General features: G+C 43.3%; 1 protein-coding gene across 1 annotated transcript in view; it reads left to right on the top strand.

Annotated features, from left to right (window-relative positions):
• The window catches only part of Mccc2 (methylcrotonoyl-CoA carboxylase 2), a 78,488-nt gene that overhangs the window by 1,985 nt on the left and 50,925 nt on the right, over window positions 1–25,578 (top strand). Inside the window, exons 2-5 of the mRNA XM_031360083.1 lie at window positions 14,008–14,074; window positions 19,220–19,304; window positions 21,517–21,618; window positions 24,896–25,023. Coding sequence (XP_031215943.1) covers window positions 14,008–14,074; window positions 19,220–19,304; window positions 21,517–21,618; window positions 24,896–25,023 — 382 coding nt within the window. The remainder of the gene's footprint in view (window positions 1–14,007; window positions 14,075–19,219; window positions 19,305–21,516; window positions 21,619–24,895; window positions 25,024–25,578) is intronic.

Genomic DNA, 25,578 nt, shown 5'->3' with positions numbered 1-25,578 from the left:
TCGAACTCAGAAATCCACCTGCCTCTGCCTCCCAAGTGCTGGGATTAAAGGCCTGTGCCACCACCGCCAGCAATATAATGTATCTTTTTGTTTGTTTTGAGATAGGGAATTTTTTTTTTCCTGTGTAGTTTTGGCTGTCCTGAACTGGCTTTGTAAATCAGTGATATAGACCAAGTTTAGTAGTCATCACCTGCCTCTGCTTCTGAGGTTTAAGTCATTTGCTACTACACCCAGCTGTTGTTATCTTAATGTTATCTATTCCCAGCTCCCCTTCCCAGTCTTCCTAGACACTTCCCAATTCGTCCCCTCCTTCCCACCTACCTTCCCATGTCCTTTTAATACCTTTTAAAACTACCTTAAAAGCTGGGCAGTAGTGGTGCATGCCTTTAATCCCAACACTTGGGAGGCAGAGGCAGGCGGATTTCTGAGTTCGAGGCCAGTCTGGTCTACAGAGTGAGTTCCAGGACAGCCAAGGCTACACAGAGAAACCCCGTCTCAAAAAACAAACAAACAAAAAAACTACCTTAAAAACTCACTGAGTCCTATTGTTGCTACTTGCTAGAATGTTGACTGATCATTGACTTGATCTTGTGCAGGTCTTGCTCAGGTAGCCACAACTGCAGTGAGTTCGGGAGCACAATAGCTATGTCAGATCCAGAGGACAGCAGTCCTCCCCAGCCTTTGGCTCTTCCAGTTTTTCCACTCCCTCTTACATGTTCCTTAAGCTCTTGTGTGTGTGTGTGTGTGTGTGTGTGATGTAATTGTCTCATTTTAAGACTGAGCACTTCACAGTTGCTTATTCTTAGCACTTTGATAGTTATCAATCTCTCCATTAGTTGGTATCATTTCCATAAAGAAGCTTCTCTGACAGAGGTTTAGAGCAGTACTAATACGTGTATAAACATAAATTTTTAGACAGTTTGTCAGGAGAACAGCAGTAGTAGGGTTCTCCCATAGAGCCCATGACCTCCCAAGCCAAGGGCTTTGACCAGGCTTACAGTACCAAGCATGAATTCCAGTTTGTGGAACAGTTTGTGGAATAGACCTCAAACTCCAACCAGAACATGGTGATTATCACTTAACAGTCATGCCACCATTGCACCAGGGGACGTATCTTACCTAGGAGGTTGGTATTGCAACATGCAGTGCCCAGCACTAAGACCATTTTTTAAATGACCTGCACAAAACTTCTGGTACCATGAAAACTAGCTACTGGGTCAGCTCCAGCTGGATTTTCTATATCATGCAGTCAAAGTACTGAATATAGGTACATTAAACTTAGAATGTTAAAGTATAAACTAGGCATGAGCTTGTACATACAGTTCTAGCAGTCAGGCAGCTGAGATGAGAGTACCTCTTGAGAGTAGGAGTTTGAGGTCAGCCAAGGCAACATAATGGGACCTTCCTTATTTCAAAATTAAGTGCCAGGGTTAGAGAGGTGGCTCAGTGGTTGAAGGCACTTGCCACAGAGCCTGTTGATCTGAGTTTGATATCTGGGACTCCGATGTTGGAAGGGGAGAACTGACCCCTGAAAGTTATCCTCTGACCTCCATGTGTATGCTGTGTCAAACATGAGTTCCCTCTCCCTCTTAAACCCCATTAATATTTCATTTCACAGATCATCCTTAAAATATTTAAGGGGAGAAGTAGCATGATTCTGTGGACATGGAGAGAAGAGGCCAGATGTAAGCAGTGGTGGAAGAATTGAGTTTTCAGAGAGTGAGTCAGAATTTCTCCGGAGTTGGGAATTGATGTTGGAGTGGAAGGAGAGGAATGAGTCATGGGGGGAGGGGGGGGTTCTCACTCCAGGAAGTAGAGTGAGGTAATTGGTAGTGCTCTTGATACAGACTGAGACTACGTTTGGTGGATGGGAGAGATGGTATGTCATGTTGGATTTGCTTGAATCATCTATGTTATGATGGGCTTGGTGGCAAACGTCAGTCAGTCACAACAGCAGATACTAACTTCTTTCTCCCATCTGTTGATGACTTTGGGTCAGCTGTTTTGACTTATCAAAGAGCAAAACTATGGCAGTTTAGTTTAAGTATCTCAATTGCCTTTATTTACTTATGACTGTAATTAGAGACCATTTCAATTTTTTGACTACCTTTGCATGGACTATTTTTCCTTCTTTTTCACTTCTAATGCCTGTGTGTCTTTAGAAATATAAATGCGTCATAAACAATGTAAATTGAGATACTTTAACATATTTTTTTAATATGTACAAGTATTTGCCTGAATGTATTTATATGCACTGTGTGTGTATGCTTGGTGTCTGTGAAAGTCAGAAGAGGGCATTAGATTCCATGGAACTGGAATTACAGTGTTGAGCCTCTGTGTGGCTTCTGAGAACTGACTCTGTCCTCTGAGAGAGCAGCACGTGCTCTTGACTCCTGAGCCATCTCTCTAATTCCTTACTTAAAAAAAATTCTTTAATGTAGAGTCTCATAATATGGCCAAACTTGGCCTCAGAGTTTCCTTTCTCCCACATCAGCCTCCTGAGTTCCAAGGTTACAGACATATGTCATCACCCCCAGCTCTGAATCATATATTTACATTTTTATTTATTTTGTTGTGTAGCTAATTTTTGTGAAGCATGCTCATGACGTACTGCTCCCCAGACTGATCCTGAACTTGTAGGCTCAAGCAATCCTCCTGTCTTAGTTCCTCTTTGAAGCTCGAACTACAGGCATCACCCATCGCACCTTGTGTAACAATGGATTTTGAATTACTACAAATTCAACCCATGGCATAAAGCAACTCTAATGTTTTCCTTCTTCCTTTTAAAAACTTGTTTTATTTTTAATTTTGTGTGTGTGTGTGTGTTTTGCATGTGCATGTCAGAGAGTGGTGCCCAAAGAGTCCATAAAAGCCTGCTAGATACCCTAGAAGTAGAAATACAGACTGTTGTGATCCAGCATGTAGCTGCTGGGTATTGAACCTAGACCCTCTGGAAGAGCAACCTGTGCTCTTAACTGCTGAGCCAGCTCTCCAATCTCACCCTAATTTTTGAAGAACAATGTTCCTGAGTATAGAATTCTCTGACAAATTTATTAAACCTTCCCTCCAATTCTTCCCATGCCCCTACCTCCAATTCCCTCTCAATTGTATGACTTCTTTTAAAAATATTGTTTTACACACACACACACACACACACACACACACACACGGCCTGCTGAATCCATTTGGTATTGGTATTACTTTCATGTGTTGGGCTGACTACTTAGGGCTGGATCACCTCTCAGGGTTTGTCTCTAGAGAAGGCTAATTCTCCCTGTCTTGGTGCCATTAATTGCCTATAGCTCTTCAGTTAGGGATAGACTCTTGTGAGATTTCGCCTGTCCATGTTGGTGTGTCAGCTGCTGTTGTCATTGTGCAGATCTTGCTTAGAGGACTCTATTGTTGAGATTTCGTGGGTTCAGCCTCTGTCATTATTGGCACAGTGTCTTTGCAGCACACGTCCTGGTCCTCTGACTCTTATACTTTCTGCCTATCCCGCCAGCCTATCTTTTAAAGTGTTTGTCTGATAAGTCTGATAGTTGTATTCCCTTGGGGACATTTTCTGCCACATTATTTCGTGTGTGGGCTGTCTTCTGGTTCCTTTGGGCACTTTGTGGGTTTTCCTGTTGACAAGTATACATTCGGAAGCATAGCCATCTCATCCATCTTTTCAGACTTTTCCCTGTGGTCTGTTTTGTGTTTTGGGATGACCCCACACATCTTTTCCCAGTGTGCATCTTACCTGGCCTTATATGTGGCTTTTTAGCCCCTCTGAAATGCACAGCCTTCCTCACATGTCTTCAGATCCCAAAGAACTGTCCCAGGCAGTCTGGTTCTTTGTCTTCCTCTGCTCCCCTCCTCTCCCCTCCTTTTTCCCTTCTCCCTTTCCTCTCCCCCTTCCTCCTTCTTAATCCCAGGGTTTCAGTTATGCTAAATAGTGGCTTTCTGCCTTTAATGTGCAGCCTCGTCTCCCCTTGTTGCTTTTTTGAGAAGAGCTCTTGGTTTCATTCAGGTAGCTTAAGACATTATTAAAAGAAAATCTGTTTTTTAAAATAAATACTTCATTTTAATACCTATCTATCTCTATCATCTATCTATCCATCCCTCTAATTTTTATTTTATGCCTGTACCGCCTGCATGCCTGGTGTCAGAGGAGGCCAGAAGCAGGCATTGAATCCCGTGGAACTGGAATTATAGACCATTGTGATCTGCGGTGTGGGTACTGCGAACTGAACTCAGATCTTCTGGAAGAGATCTCTTCAGTGCTCTTAGCTCCCGAACCATCTCTCCAGCTCAGAAAGGTCTGTTTTCCCTCCGGTTTGGGATCAGGAACTGAGAACTGAGAAGATGCTGTCTCCATCAGCTCCACACGGCTATATTTGGGTCAGGGACAAAAGTGAGTGGAGGCTTCCTACTGATTGAGTGGCCTTTTCTTGATTTGGTATCTTTCAGACCTACAGTTCTCCTTCCTCAGCCCTGTGTGCTGGGATTATAGACATTCTGCCGTTGTGCCCCATGCCTAGCCCACTGTCCTGCTGACATCAGGATCAAAGTGCTACTTTATTTAAAATAATAATAATAATAATATAATTATAATAATAATTATTGTTGTTATTGCTATTAGTGTGTGTGTGTGTATGCAGGTCAGAGGATGTCTTGTGGAGTTAGTTCTCTCCATCCACCTGTAGGTGGGTCCCTGGAATAGAACTCAGGCCACAAGCACCTTTACCTGTTGGGCCCTACCACCAGGCCTGAACTGCTGTTTTTGATGGGGGTTGTTAAACAGGTAGAAGTTAGAATGATCCTGAGGATTACTTCTTTCTCTGATGTTTATTTGTTGAGCCCCAGTCTAGTGGTTGTGTGTGTGTGTGGTTGTGTGTGTGTGTGTGTGTGTGTACCAGTTATTAATAGAGCAGGGAAGTCGCTGGGATGTGGAGGCAAAATGGAGCCTGATATATGTCATATGTGCTTATGCTGGCACAACATACTTCCACGGGGAGCCGTGGAGGGAAGATGCTAAAATGTTAGCAGTCGCCCTGCCCTGACAGTGATGGGAGAAGCAGTGCAGCATGTTGACTATTTAGGACAGTGTCTGAGATATATTACGGCCTCGAGAACCATTGGCTGTGCTTCTGCCGGAGCCCTATGCACCACTGCCAGTGCCACGGCTGTTATGGATCACAGCAGTGATCCCTGAGAACTTGCAGCATTTCCCGGTAGTCAATACCAATAAGAAGAGGCTGGAAACCCTAGCCTTTGGCCTTTGCCACCACTTTTGTGGAACGTGCCTCAACACATAGTGCAGAGGAAAGCATGCGTTGACCTGGCCAAGAATGAGATGGAATGTGTAATCATTCATTGCTTTGAGCATTCCCACCAGTCTAGGACTCCAGAGTGGTGCTTGGACAGAGGACATAAAGGATAGACTGTGTGCACAGGTTCTGACCAGTGGTCAGACAACAAAGTCTGAATACCTGAAGCAGCTGGAGAGGGTCAAGCCTATAGAGAGCTGAGCTGCTTCAAGGGTCTTCCTGTTTGAGGGCAGAACACAAAGACTGGCCACTGGTTTGACTGAACATATACAAGAAGAAATAAGCCTTCAGACCTTCCCTGTTCATAAATAGAATGTCTACCTTAGAAAAACCTAGCCATTTCTGCTCTTTCTCTCCCCAAGGTCAACTCTCTATGTATTTAGCCAGTAAAATGTTTGAGGTGATCTCAGACCTCAAGGCCAAATGAGCAAATATTTGCTTTGGCTTCTGGATCTCTGGGTTTGTTTTTTACTCCTGGATGTTTCTTACTCCAGGAACCAGGCTGAAGGGGCATTGACTACAGGGGGATGTCATATGTCCTGCTCATATGGAGGGTGTGAGGGCACGAGGCAGTCTGGAACCATCAATCCCTTTAAAACCTCTACTCGGAAATTGCACAGTGACTTTGCACACATCCCCTGATGGTTTCAAAGACCATCTGCTGCTGTTGGTTACTATGACAAGTAGCATGGGGAAGAAAGCGTTTGGTTTTGGCTCAGTTTCTGGGGATTGTCCTGGGGCAGCTGGTCACGTGGGATCTGCTGTCAGGAAACAGAGATGGTTCTCTATCTCCCTTTTATTCAGTCCAGGAGCTGCCTGTGAAGTGGTGAAGGCCACGCTTCAAGCAGTCTTCCACCCTCAGTGAGCCTCCTCTAGAAACTCCTGCATGTGCCCTATACCCAAAGGCCTCCATAACCTACCACAGAGATATTTGCACATCCATGTTCATTGCTGTTCTATTCACAATAGCAAGGAAGTGGAATCAGCCTAGGTCTCCATCAGTTGATGAGGGGAAAATATAAATACAATTCATGTTCACAATGAAGTTTTATCCAGCTGTAAGTAGAAATGAAATTATGAGGCTTTTAGGAAATTGGGTGGGACTGGAAAATACTGCATTAAGTAAGAAGGCTCAGGTTCTGAAGACAGTTCATTTCTCTCATTTATTCAGACCCTAGTTTCTATTTTTACATATGTGCATTAATGTGGGACTCAGTGTGTGTTGAGATCAGGAAACTAAACTAGAAAGGGACCCATGGAGTAGGGTGGGGGTTGGGTTCTTTAAGGTAGGGGTGGGGGAGTAGATAGAACACGTATGCTAAGAGAGGAGGAGGGAAAGGTTTTTGAGGGAGGAGAGGACGGAGAGGTGGGACAGGAGGTCAGTCCAAATGACTGATGAAAAAGCTCTAAGGAAAGATTTTCCTCAGTGGTGTAGCCTGGCAAAGTGCCCGTGCTTAGTCAGTGAATCCTTAACCTGTGTGACTATAAAAACTCTGATGAGGCCCATTGGGTTATAAAACAACAAACAAGCAATAAGCCCCCAAACTATGAAAGGACAGAGGGCTAGTAGGGAAGAGGAAGGGCATCCATTAGTGGGAGCAGGAGAGAGACTAGCAGGTGGATAAGATGGGAGGGAACAGGATCAAAATACATTGTATATGTGTATGAAAATACATTGTGTATATGTATGAAAATACATTGTGTATGTGTATGAAATACATTGTATATGTGTATGAAATACATCATGTATGTGTGTGAAATACATTGTGTATGTGTATGAAAATACATTGTGTATGTATATGAAAATACATTGTATATGTGTATGAAATACATTGTGTATGTGTATGAAGTACATCATGTATGTGTATGAAATACATTGTATATGTGTATGAAAATATATTGTATATGTGTATGAAATACATTGTGTATGTGTATGAAAATACATTGTGTGTGTATATGGAAATACATTGTGTATGTGTATAAAAATACAACAAAACCCATTAGTATGTATACTTAGTATTTGGGGGGGCAGCAAGATAGCTCAGTTAGTAAAGGCACTTGCTGTACAAGCCTGAGACTTACATTTGAGCTCCAGAACTCACATAAAGATAGAAATGGGAAACTGAGTCTGGCTCCGTATGTCTGCCATGCCCTACCCCTAGTAATAAGAAATTAAAAAAATACTTGCTAACAAAAAGTAAATAAGTAGAAATCTTAGGCTGTGTATGGTGGTGAACAATTCTAACCCCACCACTTAGGAAAGCTGGGGCAAGAGGATCGGGATCAGGATCAGTGACTTGCCCTGACTATATGATGAGTTCAGGACAGTCTAGAATCTCTATGATCCTGCCTCAAAACAACAACAAAAAGCTGCAGAGATGCGCAGCGAGTAAGAGCCCTTGCTGGTCTTGTAGAAGATCCAGGTCCAGTTTCCAGTTGGCCAGAACTTCAGTTCTGGGAAATGTGATACCTTCTGATCTCTGAGGGCATCAGGCATTCATATGATGTGTGTACATACATGGATCTTACACAAAATAAATAAACAGATAAATCTAAAAGAAGTTAATGTAGTAATGAAACAATAACCAATGTCTGATCTCTCGGAACTTCCGCTTATAAGCAGCAGCCCTGATGCAAACACCCCCATAAAGGGAGACAATAGAGGCCCAGCAAGGGTAAGAGATGGTGTACAGAGATTTTGTAATGCTCCTGTGCTATAGCCTCCATCTGCTCTCTGCCCTGCTTTCCTCACACAGAGCAGTCATGTATTCTTCCTGGATTCATGTCTTCCATCACCATCACAGGGTGCTTCAGAAGAAAGACCTTGGCAAAGAAAGATTTTTTCATCATTTTTTAAATGTAGTTGTTTTTTTGTTTTTGTTTTTGTTTTTTTCCAGGCAAGTCTTCATGATGTAGCCCAGGCTGGCCTTGCTTACCTCAGCGTCCCATATTGGCTATGTACCACTATGCTTGGCCCTTTTCCCTATTTCTTAACAAGAGGCTGGCTTAACTAGGGTAAAGATCTCGAGCCTCGGTTCTCAACCTTCTTAACGCTGCAACCTTTTAATACATTTCCTCATGCTGTGTCGAACCTCAGCCATAAAATTATTTTAATTGTTATTTCATAACTGTAGATTTGCTACTGATATGAATTGCAATGTAAATGTCTGTGTTTTCCAGTGGTCTTAAGTGACCTCTGTGAAAGGGTCAGTCTACCCTCAAAGGGCTGTTGACCCACAGCTTGAGAACCATTGGTCTGGAGGCTAGCTAGCTCTGGGTTGGATTGACTCTGCTCTAGATTGGGCATGTTGCTGCAGAGAGTGTACCTTGGGTCTGGGGTACTCTGACAGAGGGCACTTGGTTTCCCTGTATGTGTGTGAGCTATTCTCACCAGCTCTGCACTTTTGTGTCTGTGGTTTGCAAAAGAGAGCCGGAGGGGGCGGGGTCAGGAGTTACAGTCCAGGTGTGTGATCTGTACAGGAAGAAGAGCAAGCTGAAGGACCGGTGAGGGCGCCTTAGTGGGAGTTCTGCAAGCAGAGCATTTGCCATGATGGTAGGAAGAGATCTAAGAAATACATTAATTGACAGGGGCCACAGAGATCTTACTGTGTGAAATCCTATTTAAACTGATAAAACTGTAGAAGCAAATCTAGCAGAGGGGAAAGCTACAGTCACGGGAGATTTGATGAAATTCACAGATGAGTGGTATGCAGTAATGGTTCTCTTCTTTGGACATGCAGAAATTACATGTGAACTGTCAGGTCTAGGATTTCCTGCAAAATAATTGAGAGTGCCTAGGTGTTGTGCTTGGTTGTAACTCCAGCAGTCAGGAAGCAGAGGCAGGAGAATCATGTGGCTAGCCTGGGCTGTGGGGCACGATATTGTCTCCAAACCTTTAAAAACGAATGGGGTAGGGTTTTTTTGTCTTTGTTTTTTTTTTGTTTTGTTTTTGTTTGTTTTGTTTTGGTAAACACTTTGTAATGATGTCTGCTGTTTTCATTTTGGAGTGTCGTTAGCAATGTTAAAGATGAGCTGTTTGGTCTTCCAGAGGTCAGCACACAATTTGCTACCTGTGGTAGTTTTTCTTCAGGTTAAATAAACTACAGCATTTGAAAACAAAAATACAAATTAAAAAAGAAGGAAGCAACTTTGGTAGTGTTTGGGCTGCTCTAGCCTTTTATGTTGTATCTGAGGATCTCCATCAAATTTAAGTTATCGGCAATGCAGACAAGGTACAGGGGCACCGAAACTGCCCGTGGACGGTGCAATCTGCGCAGATGCGCCTCTTCTTTTGCTCCTTTGGTACCGTTGCCTAAGTAGGACAAGACAGGAGTGAGTCCCATCATTCCCCACGGCCCCGTGATGCCCATTCTGCAGTTTGTACCACCTGTAGTTTCCTGTTGTCCGAAACCATTGAGTCAAAGATTCCCAGAAGAAGCAGCTCCCAAGTTTAAATAATTGTATGTCCAAATATAGTCAAGTTGACAACCAAGAACTGCCTTCGCAGCCCCTCCACCCACACACATACAGGGAAGCACCAATTAGACTTGGTGGGTTATATGAAAATAAATAGAGGACAATAAGTTGAGAGGCAGACATGTGCAGGTTCTGGGAGAAGGGAGGTGGGATGAATATGATCAAAGTACATTGTATAATATACGATAATATAATTTATTATATTCTCATATATAATACATGACATTCTCAGAGAGTAAATAAAATACTTTAAAAAATTTAAAAAGTTTTTAAAAAGTGTATGTCTCATGTTCCACTTTATTGCTCTGATTGTCTTAATGTTCCTAACTTAAAATATTAAACTTCCTCATAGATCTGTTTGTAGGGGAACATTCAGCACTGCCCGCAGCCTTGGCTATCTGTGGGATGTCTCTGAACATAGCCCCCAGGGCGAGGGGATGCTGCTATGAATGCTTACTAGAGACATAATGCTACGTATGGTGGTGGCTGGAAAAAAGCCTTTTTTTCCTTTGTCTTTATTAACTTCGATATATATTTATTTTTATTTATTACTGTTCTGTATGTTTGATGTGTGTGTGTGTGTGTGTATGGGTGTATGTGTATGTGTGTGTGTGTGTGTGTGTGTGTATGTATGGCAGTCAGAGGACAACCTTGTGGAGTCGGCTCCTTTTCTCCTCTATGTGGTACTGGGGATTGAACCTGGGTTGTCTGCAGATACTTTACCCTCTGAGCCATCTCGCTGCCCTAGCTCTTCAGTTTCAAATAGAGGATTGCTCTTCGGTGTGTGTGCACCGTACCGAGATACTCAGTGTGTGGATTTTATCAGCAGTCATGTTCCTTTTGTTGAACATATTCAACCTTAAACTTGGAAACACCCAAGTCCCATCTTTTCCAGCAGGGGATGTTTTCAGAGTGTCTTTGAACTGTGACTGAAGTTTAGAAGGCACAAGGGCTGACAGTTTGGATGAAGCTTCCAAACTTTCAAGAACATCTTTAAACTCTGAGTGTTGGACTGCAGAGAGTGCTCTTGATGTTGGCAGAGAGGGAAAGTGGGATTTCAGCCACTGGGTTACTGAAGAAGGCTTGCCACCTCAGTGACAGCTTTTTACAACTTATAGGAAGCCTCCTTCTCATCAGTTAACTTTTGAAATTGATACAGAAATCACTGCTATTCGTAGGGTATCCTGTGGCATTTCAATCCGAGAACCTACTGAGAGATGTTCTGTCAGAGTAGCTTATCTCTCTAGTATTTATATTGTTTCAGTCTGATTGTTTGGGACAGTGTTACTATGTAGTCCTGGCTGGCCTTGAACTCGCTCTTCTTCTGCTTCTCACCCTGGAATGCTGGGATTATAGGCATGCACCATCATATATCTAGCCTAATATTTACAATTTCTTTGTGGTGAAAGATATTAAATTCCATCTTCTAGCACTTTTTGAAATATGCAACAGTGTTTTTTATCTGTCATCACTCCACTGTGCAACAGAACTATTTCATCTAATTATAAATTATAAATGGCTGTTGACATACCTTTCCCGCTCCTCTTTCCTCTTGAGAAAGAAACTTTAGGATTAAGGGTTTTTTGTTTTTTTGTTTTTTGTTTTTTTAATATTTAAGCATTAATTAGGTAGTTTTAACCCTTTAGTGAGCATAAAATGGTAAAACTGGTCCATGGGGTTCAGCAATGTGGTTCAGTGGATAAAGGTGCTTGCCATCAAGGCTTACAAACTGACAATGGAAGGGGGGGGTAGAGAATAAATAAATGAAAATAACCAAAGCACACAACTTAGGTACACAACTAAAGCAAAGTGTGTCTGTACCTCTCTGCAGTGACAGCGGCTCTTCCCGCCTAAGTGGCATGTTGAGGAGTGAACAGGAGCTGCCCTGGGGACTGGGCTCGGTCGGGCTGCTGCATCTGTCCCTGAACTACACTGTGGTGGGTGCAGCCTGCGCTTAGGAGGAGGAGAGAAGTGAGTTTCAGGGACAGATATGGAGATTGCCTCCTGCAGCCCCTGTCTGTCACTGTCTGGTTTATGCACACGAGGCTTGTCCTGCCCCCATGCCAGCGCTCTCTCAAATGACAAAGCAGCCCGGGACAGTTCTGGACAGTTGTAGACACAGCCCTTGTTTTTAGATGGTCCCTCGGAGCTTCTGAAAGGCAGCTGTGTGATGTCACATATTTCAGGTCACACTGCTCTCATGCCACCTCTTGGTCACCAGTGGAACAGACATGCTCTGAGACTTGCTTCAGGCAGCAGCTCCACCTTCTCTCCTAGGTTTAATAATAATGGAGCTTCTGCATGGATTCCCCTGCCTTGTGATATGACCAGCAAATACTAGACAGTCAAGAAGAGTCCTGTTGGAAAGAGGGATTTGCCTTTTATCAGCCTCCTTTCTCTTTGGAAGCCTTCATGAGTCAAACCTCAGAACTGTGGTTATGGTTAGTGTTTTTATCATTTGACTTGCAGGTTAGGATCATCCAAGGAACTTCAACGTTCTTAACACCCAGGATAGATCTGCAACCCCTGACAGACTGTGGGAGCATGACCAAGCATCAATAATTCATCCTCCATCATTTATCCATTCATCTATCAATCCATCCATCCATCCATCCATCCATCCATCCATTTTCTTGAAACTTTCCAGTAAGTCCATGGTAGGAGTCTGGTATGGAGACAATGTTCCAGACAGCTTCTTGAGCTATGTTCCCAGCAGGCTCTTAGGGTGCACCAGGCTACTCAGATCTCTAAGCTGTGTAAGCATATAGTTTTGCTCTTTGCTCTTATTGTTCTTATTGTTACTTTTTCTTTTTCTTTTTCTTTTCTTTTTCTTTTTTTTTTTTTTTTTTTTTTTTTTTTTTTTTTTTGACACAAGCTCTCATATAGCTCAGGCTGACTTCAAACAGACTGTTGTAGTTGAGGATGACCTTAAACTGCTTCTCCTGCTTCACCTACCTCTGCCCAGTTTCTTCTTCCTCCCACCCACTCATCCCTCCCTCCCCAGGGATAAGTTGATAAGTTTAAGCATCCTTATCAACAAGGGAATGTTCTGCATTGGTTAGAATCTTAGGATAGTGACTGTTGATGGTATGGGGCAAAATAGATTGTCCAGCCAGCCAACCTCTGACCTTTAAAAAGTGTGTTGTCCAGAGAAACCCTGTCTCGAAAAAACAAAACAAAACAAAAAAGTGTGTTGTCAAAACAGGCCTGAGATTCTTATACTTGGGTAGTAGGTAGATACTGGAGTGTCCAAAGTTCAAGGTCATTCTCAGCTACCTAATGAGTTTAGGCCAGCCTGGGCTAAGTGAGATGCTGCCTCCCCTACCCAAACAACAATAATTACAACAACAAAACACCCTCTCTGGGAGAGGCACATGCCTTTTAATCATTGCACTTGGGAGACGCAGGCAGGTTGATTTCTGAGTTCCAGGCTAGCCTGGTCTACATGGCAAGTAGTAGTAGTCAGGGCTACGATGAGAAACATTGTTTCAAAAAAACAAAAACAAAAAACAAACAAAAAGTGTGTGTGTATATGTGTGAGTGTGTATGTGTGTGTGTGTGTGTGTGTGAGATGGTGGGAGCAAGCATATATCAATTAAATGTAGCAGGTGTCTAAAGAAGAAAGGAGTGGTCAAAACAGCACTGAAACGCGGTTAGGACTTAAAAAACAGGGCTTAGCCTTGAAGACCTGGACCGGAAGGGCTGGTGGTCCTAAAAAAGAGCTGAACATGTGGACAGGAGTTGATCTTTCTACAGGATGGAGCCTGCTAATTTGGAGTGGGCATGTAGGTGGGGGTGGTGATGGCCTTGTGTGGAGGTCACACAGAGATGGCATAGGTTGCTATGTTTTTTTCCCTTTTTGCAGTATGGGGTTGCACCAAGGGCTTCCCCTGTGATGGGCAAGTTCTCCACCTCTGAACATATGTTCAGCCTTTAATTTTTTTTTAATATTTACGTACCATTTTTATGTGTATGTGTTTGTGTCTGAATAAATTTATGTGCTCTGTGCTCATAGAAGTCCACTGAGGCCAGAAGAGGGTGTCAGATCTCCTGGAGTTGCAGGTTGTTATGAGCTGCCTTGTGGGTGCTGAGACCCAAGCACACTGGCGCTCTAAGCAGGTGGTCCTCTTTCCAGCTCCCTTGATGAGTTAACTGACTCTTACTTTGGTTAAAGGATAATGACTTACAACATCCGCCTCCCTCTGTGCTTCTGTTTCAGGAGAACTATGAGCAGATGAAAGCTTTAGTGAATCAACTTCATGAACGAGCACAGTATGTAAGACTAGGTAAGTGCCTGCCTGCCTGCCTGCCTGCCTGCCTGCCTGCCTGCCTGCCTGCCTGCCTGTCTGTCTGTCAGCTTGAGATGTACCCCAGGCTGGCCTTGAACTTATGATCCTCTTGCCTCAACCTCCCAAACACTGTGAATAGAGTCATGGGCTACCACTCCCAGCTACAAAGTAAGATTCTTAGTATATTATAGGTGCCTACTTTAGAAGGAGCAATGTGAATGTTATAGCCCTCATTAAAAAAAAAAAAATTACTCTCCCCAATTCCCTCACAGGCAGACTCTGTTTTCCCATAACTTGTGCTCTGAGAGTATTGTTGCAGTCTTAGCTATTACTGTGTCTGGAAGACAGCTTTCATCTGTTGAAGTAATTAGAGAAGTAAAAATATAAGGAACTATCATCTGTATTGGTTTTCTTTAAGGAGTTTATTCAGGAAAGATAACAGAGAGACCACCTAAAGTTGCCTATTCCATTATGTACTGTGTTAGGGAAGGAGAACTGAATGTTGACCCAGGAAAAGGTTTTGAGAGATGCTCCCAATGTTCTGTTACTAAGTACTTTGGTTAAATTGTTTATTTCTGAGATTAGGTGTCTTTTGGTTTTTTGAAACAGAGTTTCTCTGTGTAGCTCAGGCTGTCCTAGAACACACCAGGCTGGCCTCTAACTCAGAGATCCTCTTGTCTCTGCTTTCAGAGTGCTGGAATTAAAGGCATGCACCATCACTGTCTGGTGCAACAAGGTGCCTAGACTGGATTTCTTTCCGCAAAGTCAAGGATGATCTTGGGCTCCTGATCCCCCTGCTCTCACCTCCCAGGTGCTGAGATTGTAGGTGTGCACATGCGCCTGGCTTCTATGTTCCTGGGAATGGGATCAGCACTCTTCTAACAGCTACATCCCTCGGATCATTTCATTCTTCTAACAAACTTTTACTCTCTAGTTTGTATCTATGTTTTATACTTAAATCTAGGAATGAATGTGAATTATAAGTACTTTAAATACACATTTCCATTTTCTTTTTAATTAATAGGATATGTACAGAATTAGTAAAAGGGAACTGAAAGTAGAAGCAAATGGAATAGAGGTCTTTATGAGATACTGCTCTGCCGTTTTACTATAGCAGATAATCTAAATGAGTGAAGTCTTTTTCAGAGAGGCTCTGTAATTTACACTTTTCAAGTGCTATGGTAATGAGCAAACTGCAACCCTCTGGGGCCAAGGACAGCCACAAGTGTAACCCATTCCAAAATCATAAACGTATTTTAAAAGTGAGGGTTGTTTTTTTGTTGTTGTTTTGTTTTGTTTCTTCTCAAGACAGGGTTTCTCTGTATAGCCCTGGCTGTCCTGAACTCACTCTGTAGTCCAGGCTGGCCTCAAACTCAGAAATAGGCCTGCCTCTGCCTCCCAATGCTGGGATTAAAGGCGTGGGCCACCACTGCCTAACTGAGGGGTTTTTTGATAACACAATTTCCATATTCTTGAATAACTTTGTAGATAACAGTGTCATGTTACAATGTCATAATGTTGGCTGTCCCTTTAAAAGGCAATGTCTTTACAGTGACTGGGTTTGTGGCTCACTGGTGGTTTGCGTGCTTTAGCATAGTCACCTCTTTACCCCCAAAGACTAAACAAAGACAGATGAATACAGTCTCTAGAAAAAGAACCCACATACTTGACACATTAAAAACCTGTGTTATTAGAAGAGATAACTCTATGGTTACACCCATCCTCAGTTTGAGTTTCCCAGGTCCTTAAGACAGATGGCTTTGAATCAAAGGGATCCAAAGTCCCGTGATATGGACCTGCTGAGGGTGGTGGGTTCTGCATGTATGTCTGCAGGCCAGAAGAGGGCACTAGATCTTATTAGACAGGGCTATGAGCCACCATATGGTTGCTGGGAATTGAACTTAGCCCCTCAGGAAGGGCAGCCAGTGCTCTTCTGAACTGTCTCCCCAGCCCAATAATTTATTTGTTTTTAGGGTGTTGATTGGCATTTTGCCTGTATGTATGCCTGTGTGAGGGTATCAGATCCTCTGGAATTGGAATTACAGACAGTTGTGAGCTGCCATGTGGGTGCTGGGTATTGAACCTATATCCTTTGGAAGAGCAGCCAGTGCTCTTAACCACTGAGCCATCTCCAGCCTAACTTCTCACTTTGAAATTAATGTAATTTCTGATGTAGTTTTCTGACAGGAGGAGGGGCAGGTGTTTGGGGATGTCTCTCAGGTTCTCCTTGATGTTTTTCCATTCGCAAGATCACGACAAAGGGAAGATTGGGTATTAGGTGGCTTTTGGCCTCTTTCCCATTTTCTCACCTCTGTCCGCATCCTGGAAGGTTTCTTCTCTGGCTTTACTGTGTTTGATCTTCCTTATTTTTAACCTGTTGAACACGGAGGGTGGCAGTGACTCAACCATTCTGTAGACAGAGAAGGAATGACCCCCTGTGGTGCTTTCAGTATACCCAGAACCAAGTATTCTGATTAAGCCCCCTTAATCAGAATGTTTTGATAAATTTAGAAGTGCTTTGTTTTTATCCTGTTTTAACTTTATATTTTTAATCCCGAGGAATATCTTTATGGAGGTAAACATCTACAAATGTTTTTGGTGGTTGAGGCAAGGGGCTCTTTTATGTTTTTTTTTTGTTTTTTTGTTTTGTTTTTTTTTAAAGGCATTTTAAATGGAAGGCAAATTCTATTCCTGCTGTCCTGCAGTGAGTGTCTCCTGGAAAACGACAACATTGAGACACTAGTCAGTGCCTGCAGAAGCAGACAGCAGTAGACAGCCTTTGAAAGAAGCTGGAATCCTGTTGTAAAATGTTTCCTGATTTCAGGGCTGCTAACGCGTGACCATAATTCAAATCTTAGAGTCAACGTGACTTGATAAATTGCACATAAGAGCTTAATAAAAGTGGCCATAAGGGAAATGAGTTTTTCCAGCACAAAGTCTGTGAGAATGGGTTTTCAGTTGTTTGTTAATTTATATTAGAATGGAATCTAACTCTACAGCCAAGGCTGTTTCTGGAACAATCTTCCTGCTTCAGCTTCTGAAGTATTGGGATTACAGGTGTAAACTGCCTCACCTAGCTAACATAAAAATGTAAGAACCATCTTTGAAAGACTAAGATGCTCTCTGGTGCTATCACGTGGTCAGCTTACTAAAGAGCAGCAGGATATGGAGGGAATATATCTGTAATGCTAACACAGAAAGTAGAAGCAGGAGGATGCAGAGTACATGGATAGCTGTGGCTCTGTAGCAAATTGGAGGCCCGCCAAGCTGTGTGAGACCCTGCCTCAAAAACTAAAATGAAAACACATACACATACATACACACACACAGACATACAAGCTTCACACACACACACACACACACACATACGAGCTTCTCTCTCTCTCTCTCACACACACACACACACACACACACACACACACACACGAGCTTCATTCTTTGCTCATTGAGTCTACCTCAAGGATAAACTCACCTTTTGGCTCTTTGAGACCAGAATATCACCAGCTGCTGTAAGAGGCAGAGCCAGACCCAAGAGAGAGCTGAGAAGGAGTAATGCTCTCTCTCTCACTATGTTTCCCATTGCCCTCCCTCCTTTGTCACATACTTCCTGCTTTTGGCTCTTCATTAGCCCCTTTATGAGCACCCATGTCACCCAACTCTTAAAAGACCTTTGCCCAAGCCTCGTTAGACAAAAGCAGTGTGTTAAGATAAATTTAGGAGTCAGACATGGTAGTGTACATCTTTAATCCCAGCACTCAATCGGTAGGGAGAGGCAGGTAAATCTTTGTGAATTCGAAGACTGCCTGGTCTACATAATTAGTTCCAAGGCTGTTACACAGAGAAACCCTGCCTCGAAAAACAAAATAAATAAATAAATATATATATGAATTAATTTGAGGCAATAGTAAAAATGAGCATTTCTGGCAGTTTGATCCTTCTCCCACTCTGTTGGTTAGTGTAATTTTGTCAAGCTTTGGGAAGTATTGGGAACCACAGAAGACAGAGACAAGTGGACCATGCCACCATATAGAAGAACGGTAAGGCTGAGTGGGAACCACAACAATTGTCCCAGATTCCAGTTTCCCATCCGGTAAACACGATAAACACAGACTGAGGACCCCCAGTACTGACTGTGGTTTGTCTTCCTTAAGCACCCCTGTGGTGAGGCAGATAGACCATCCCAAAGGAACCTGCTAATCACTGTGGAAGGATTTCCACTTTCCCATGTGCAGACCGAATGGCCCATCTAGGCAGTTTGCTCATGTCCAGTATGGAGAGAATTTCCAAAGCTAGGCTTTTTTATCTGGTCCAAATGAGAAATAGGAATGTTCCCAGGTACAGTGTGGTGCATGTTTTTTGTGGTAGTATTTGGTACATGTGGGGCCAATGAGGCAGTGTGTGAGTTCTAATAAAAATGGCATGTCATATTTTTAGACAGTGAATTCAGAACATGTATGATATATCCTCTAGGGTCAGAGATAGATTGGTGTGTGTGTATATGCACATGCCACTGAAAAAAATCAGTTTATTTACTGCAGAAAACTGGAATCTGAAAACAGAAAAAACAAAAAGAAAAAAAGGCCGGGCGGTGGTAGCACACACCTTTAATCCCAGCACTTGGGAGGCAAAGGCAGGTGGATTTCTGAGTTCAAGGTCAACCTGGACTACAGAGTGAGTTCAGGACAGCCAGGGCTATACAGAGAAACCCTGTCTCAAAAACACACATACACACACACACACACACACACACACACACACACACACAAAAACAAAACTGGCATCTGGTACATCTAGGGATTAAAAAATAATTAGCTTTTTCTTACAAGATACACTGAACCTTTTTATTTTTCATCCATTCATTTGTTCATTTATTTATTTGTTTGCTTTTTGAGATAGGATTTTTCTGTATAGCCTTGGCTGTCCTGGAACTTGCTCTATAGAACAGGCTGGCTTCAAACTCAGAGGTCTGCCTGCTTCTGCCACCCAGTGCTGGGATTAGAGGAGTGTGCCACCACCTGGTCTACTGAACCCTTTGTAAAGTGCCATGTGTGGAGTGGATCATTGTGTGTGTTCCTAGCATTCGGTGAGATGTAGGTCTGCCTCCTGTCCATCTGCTCTAATCTAATTATGCTTCTATTACAGGAGGGAGTGAGAAAGCCCGGGCACGGCACACGTCAAGAGGAAAACTGTTACCCAGAGACAGAATCGATAATCTCATCGACCCAGGGTTGGTCTAGTGCTTTCTACCTTGGCATGTCTTCTGTACCACTGGACAGTCCCATCAACAAATGGTTCTACATTCAGGTTCCTATAGTGTCTTAGTTAGGGTTTTACTGCTGTGAACAGACACCATGACCAAGGCAAGTCTTACAAGGACAGCATTTAATTGGGGCTGGCTTACAGGTCAGAGGTTCAGTCCATTATCATCAAGGCAGGAGCATGGCAGCATCCAGGCAGGCATGGTGCAGGAGGAGCTGAGAGTTCTACATCTTCATCCGAAGGCTATTAGCAGAATACCAGCTTCCAGGCAGCTAGGATGAGGGTCTTAAAGCCCACACTCACAGTGACACACCTACTCCAACAGGGCCATACCTCCTAATAGTCCCACTCCCTGGGCCAAGCATATTTAAACCATGACATATAGGGTTTGAAGAGCCCCACACATTTATTGAGAGCCTACTGTGTGTCAGACACTTACTTACAGGCAATGAAATGGGTCAGTTCCAGGGAATGAGATGGACAGACATCTCTGCTCTACTGTGTTCCATAGGTCAGAAGGAGGCAGAAAGTAAGCAGTAAACATTGGAATTATAAAATAGACTAGAATGAAGCCAGTGTCATGGGAAAGAGAAACAACCAATCAGAAGCTCATCAGTGAGAGAGCGCTGGCTGTGTTTGAGCGGTGCCAGGAAGCTGAAGTAGTTGGGGCAAAGGGAGTGGAGGGGAGGGTAGTAGGGGGGTGGGCTCTGATTCTGGGGAACCCCTGTAAGGCTATTGGCTCTGACTTTTCAAAGAAAGAGGGGACTGCAGTCTGAATTAAACAGGACTTGTTGAGTTCCTAACACATGTTGCCGAATGACGTTTATGGTGGTGGGCCCGTAGACTAAATTGCATGGTCTCCCTCTTTGTTTGTGTTCGTATAGTTTGCTATTTTTGTGAGTGACAGTCACCCATAGCTTTGACTCTCTGGATCCTGTCATGAATCGTGACACGTGACTGTTTTTATTTAAAGATTCTGCTCTTCTGGCTGTTGTGCTGGGAATGGACTGTGCAGTAGGGTCAAAGGGTGGTGGGGTGAGGGTGTGCTTCAGACAGCAGAGACCTGGTAGGATTGTGGCAAACAAGGGAAAAGGTGGGTGTATGAAGACAGGGTCTCACGGACCTGACGTCAGAATCACTGTGTAGCTGAGGATGACCTTGAATCCTCCTTCTCTCCCCCATTTTGAAAGGATTAAGGATGAAACTGTAGACCTTCATCCAAGCTAATCAATAGCTCTGTCACTGACATACAGCCCCAGCCCAACCTTGAACTTCTGATCCTCCTTCCTCTGTCTCCCTGGGGATGGGATTACAGGTGTGTACCACCACATCCAGTCTCCATGGTGCTAGGTATTGAACCCAGGGCTTTGTGAGGGGCAAGTGAGAACTCTACCAACTGGTCTATATCTTTATCCCACCAAATATTTTTTCTTATGGCACCCATGTTTGGATGAGAGCATGTATGTGTAAGCCCAGGGGCAAGTGTGTCCTGGCACTTGTGACAGAGGACAGCTTTCAGGAGTCACTTGGCCTCTACTATCTTACATGACCCAGGGATCAAACGCAGATTGTTAGGCCTGTATGTAAATGTTTCTACCTGCTGAGCCATCTTACAGCCCTTAGCACATACTCATTTATGCAGATATATATCAGGTACCTGCATTAGAAAAACAAAACAAAAAGCAATCATACCAAATCTAGCATTCTAGAACTCCTTTTCCTCCGTGGTATCTTGGACAGTATAGTGACCGATATGAGCCTTGTCCCGAGGGACAGGTTGCTTCTGGACATCCCAGATCTGCCATTTACTACCTGTGAGACCTCAGGCTAGTGGTTGGGTTTTGGTTTCCTTTTTAGCAAATGGGTTAATGCTTATAATGCCCTTAGAAGAAAGCCAGGTAGATGGTAAATGTTACCCGATCCCTTTCCATGGTAATACACACATTTGCATGGCATTTTAGCAATAACTCTCCAGTATTTTATGGTGGCCTGTTGCATGATGGCACCATATAAATTCCTATGAAAGTCTTGTCTGGCCTTATTTTAGAAATCTTTTTGTAGATTTTTATATGTAACATGCATTTTTGAAATATTGCCCTCTTAAAAAAATCTTTCTGTTCTTATGGGTAGCATTTTAAATACAGATATTTAATTTAGATAACATCCTTTCTTCCCTTTAGGTCTCCCTTTCTGGAATTCTCCCAGTTTGCAGGTTACGAGTTATATGGCGACGAGGAAGTCCCCGCTGGTGGCATCATTACGGGCATTGGGAGAGTGTCGGGGTGAGTGTCCCACCTGGGATCAGTTGTGAGGGGCAGGCAGAGTTGCTAGAACGGGGTGCCTGCCTCAGTCTGCATGTGACATGGAAGCTTTTTGCTCTTTGAGACGTGAATGTCCCACATGTCTTGGGCTCGTCTGTGGAGTTGTGGAGAAAAGTAAAATTCAGCCAGTTTCTGATCCAACTCAGAATTCCCCACTTCCCCCAGATGTGGGATTTTAAAATATTTTTATTTAAAACTTATTTTTCTATATATATGTATATACACATATATATACACACATATACATATGTACATATGTATGTATTCATTGTAAAATCATATTTTATATTGTTGGATGTGTCTGAACAAAAAACCATTAAATTTTCTAACTTTTATAAAATCCTTCAATCATGATCACTGGTGTTATTTTTTTATTAATTTATTCTCTTATATATTATATCCTGACTTCATGCCCCTCCCTCCTATCATCCTTGCCCTCTCCCCTCCCCATACATTCTTCCTCCCAGGGATATCAAACAATCATGGCATATCAAGTTTCAATAAGACTAGGCACCTCCCCTCATATTAAGGCTGGCAGAGGCAATAAAAATCAGAGGCCAGATGTCCTAGAGAGCTAGGATAAAACCAAACACACTTGGAAAAAAAGGAAAAGAGAAAAGCAAAGAAATGATTCCTAATGATATTCTGATATGCTCATAGACAAGAGTCTGGCATAATCTCCATCAGAAAGGCTCCATCCAGCAACTGAAGGGAACAGATGCAGAGCCCCATGCCAGACAGTAGGTGGCGCTCAGCGAGCACTGCAACTGAAAGAAACAGATGCAGAGCCCACACCAAACAGTAGGTGGCGCTCAGTGAGTACTGCAGAAGAAGGGGAGGAAGGACTGCAGGAGCCAGAAGGGTCAAGAACCCCATCAGAAAAACCATAGAATCAACAACCTTGACCTAGGAGTCCACGATATATTCTGATCATATTCTGTGCCCTCGCCTGGGTCCTCCCTACTTCCCTACCCACACAACCTCATGGTTTTTCTCTTTCAAAAAGAAAGAAAGGAAAGGAAGAAAGAAAAGAAAAGAATAGAAATGAAAAACTAACTAAATAATTAAAAAATAAAAATGAAAATAGGGCTGGAGAGATTGCTCAGCAGTTAAGAGTGCTGACTGCTCTCCCGGAGGTAGTGAGTTAGATTCCCAAAAACCACATGGTGTCTCACAACCATCTGTAATGTGATCTGGTGCCCTCTTCTGGTGCGTCTGAAGAGAGGGACAGTGTATTCACATAAACAAACAAACAAACAAATTCTTTTAAAAAGAAATCATTAATGCCAGGTGTGGTGATGCACACCTTTGATCCCAACACATTAGGGGCCAGCCTGGTCTACATAGTGAGTTTCAGGACAGTCAGGACTATGTAGAGACTCTCAAAAATTTTTAAAAAGAAAAGAAAACAAAAACCAGTAAGACAAAAATCTATGCAGAAGAGGAATCAGAGATGGTAAGAGGCAGAGGTGTAGATAACTCCGAGGAAATGTGTCTTTTAGAGCTAACGGGACTGCTATACATATACTCACGGAGACTGTGACAGTACACACAAGACCTACACATGCTTAAACCAAACACAACCCCGGTGCTGAAAGGGTACTGGGTGCAAACTCCAACCCATAATGAAGAAACTCGCAAGTGGTACCTGCTGAGGGAGGGAGAACAAACCTCTGTTGGCAGGCTGAGGTTTTAGAAGCTCTCCATCTAACCTCTTGCACAGCTGGGTGGATAGGATTGTTTCAGAGAAGCAGGTGTCCATTTTGTGGTCCCCAGGCAATCTCACATGACCTGGAACTAGAGCGGGTTCTTGGCCTTCTCCAGAAGCACAGAATCATCCCTATAATCTGTGTTTCAACAAGCCAAGGAGGTTTTTTAATGCTGCTAGTAGGACCAATTAGACCTTGGGACTCTAGTCTGCCCAATGTTGAATGTACTTCTGTGCTCATGTGTGATGCTGACATTACCATTGTCAGTACTGAGCCACGGACTGTGTGAGCGCCTCCTGGTCCTCACTGCAGCTGAGTGGGAGAGGGGCTGTCATTGTCATCACGCTGAGCGGAGAAGGACACAGGCTTAGAGAGGCAAGTACTTGCCCAAAGTCAAGGGTCCTGGGAAGCCCGGCTTTGACTTTTCTGGCCTCTTGGCACAGTTGTCATCAGATCAGATGCTGGCTTATGGCGAGTGTTCCTCAATCTCACGACCTGTGACCTCAGGAGAGGTTTAGATACAACCCTTGTTCTCCACTCACTGTCCTGGCTGTTGCTTTGACTTAGCCCCCTGTCTTGACCATCTGCTTAGTGTTCATCAGTGTGGAAGCAGATTTTTCTTGAGGTCTTTTGGGATGTTTTTTAAACACACACACACACACACACACACACACACAGTCATTACATTTGTCGTAGAATGGTGTCCTATGAAACAGCTGCCATCTTCAGCACATCAGCTGTGCGTGCGTGCTTGCTAGCGGCCCCCCAGTCAGGTCTGAGGCTGTTGAGTTTCTCTGAGGAAGGTAGTAGGCTGGTCACTGACCTCTCCCCTGAGATCCCAGTAGCTCCTCCCAGCCATCCGAAATGGCTGGTTAGGGTGTAATGCAAATGGAGGTGCTAGTGCATGGGTCAGGGAATGCTGGTTAGCTGAAGGGATGCAGTTATGGGGAAACCTGGTTCACACACTCTCTTGTGCTCTGGGGTGTTGTTGCTTGAACCATGTGCTTGAAAACAGAAGCCGTTTCTAAAAGAGACTTTAGTTCTAGTATCAAATCATGGAGGATGGGTGGGCAAAGAAACACAGGTACATTACAGCTTTTTTTTTTGTGATCTAAGCTTATTTCTCCTCTGTAACATGTCTGTGTAGGAATTGATTAGAGACATATGAGCTTATTTCTCCTCTGTAACATGTTTGTGTAGGAATTGAGACATATGCTACCGTGCCACTTGTGGTACTGGCAGAATACCCAGATTTATAAAAATAATTTTTTTTTTTAATAAAAGGAACCAAAAAAGAACCACACTGAGCAGTGGCTTAGGTTAATATCTCAGGAGGACTAATGGCTCTTTAAAAATCTGTACCATGATTAGAGAAAGCTTGATTTTCCAGCATGAGGCTGTCAACTAGTGTTAGGCAGTAGTGGCATGCTAGAAGTTAATGGCTGTATAGCATGTCTTATAAAAAGCTTAATTTCCTTCAATTTTGTAGAAGTCTGATAGTCTCTTTCAATGGAATTTCTGCCTTTCAGGGTAGAATGCATGATTGTGGCTAACGACGCCACCGTCAAAGGAGGAACCTACTACCCAGTGACTGTGAAAAAGCACGTGCGGGCACAAGAGATCGCGCTGCAGAACAGGCTCCCGTGCATCTATCTGGGCAAGTCACGAGTGTGCCGTGAACTGTTTTAGCTGGAAAATAGAAGACTGTGTGGAAGGCTGTATGGATGCCATTGTTACTGGGTATTTGAAAATACTGCTGGTTCCTCCTGCAGCTAGGAAGAAATACAGTGTTTGCTAAGAACTGCTGAGAAGAGTTGCTAAGAACTGTCCACTGTCCTCTGGTACATTAACAGTTTGGCATGTGCTAGCTTTTCCTCTGGATATTTGATTTTTTTTGTTAACTATAATTAATTCAAACTATTAAAATAGTTAATATTTATTAGCCCAGAAGCTTGGAATACCCAAAATACAATCCACAAACCACAAAAAATTCAAGAAGGAAGACCAAAGTGTGGATACTTCATTCCTTCTTAAAAGGGGGAACAAAATACCCACGGAAGGAGTTGCAGAGACAAACTATGGAGCAGAGACTGAAGGAAGGACAATCCAGGGACTGTTCCACCTGGGAATACTTCCCATGTTCGATCATCAAATCCAGACACTATTGTGGATGCCAGCAAGTGCTGGCTGACAGGAGCCTGATATAACTGTC

This window comes from Mastomys coucha, unplaced genomic scaffold (genome assembly GCF_008632895.1).
Source record: "Mastomys coucha isolate ucsf_1 unplaced genomic scaffold, UCSF_Mcou_1 pScaffold8, whole genome shotgun sequence".
Classification (NCBI taxonomy): Eukaryota; Metazoa; Chordata; class Mammalia; order Rodentia; family Muridae; genus Mastomys; species Mastomys coucha.
This window is presented reverse-complemented; position numbering and strand designations above follow the sequence as displayed.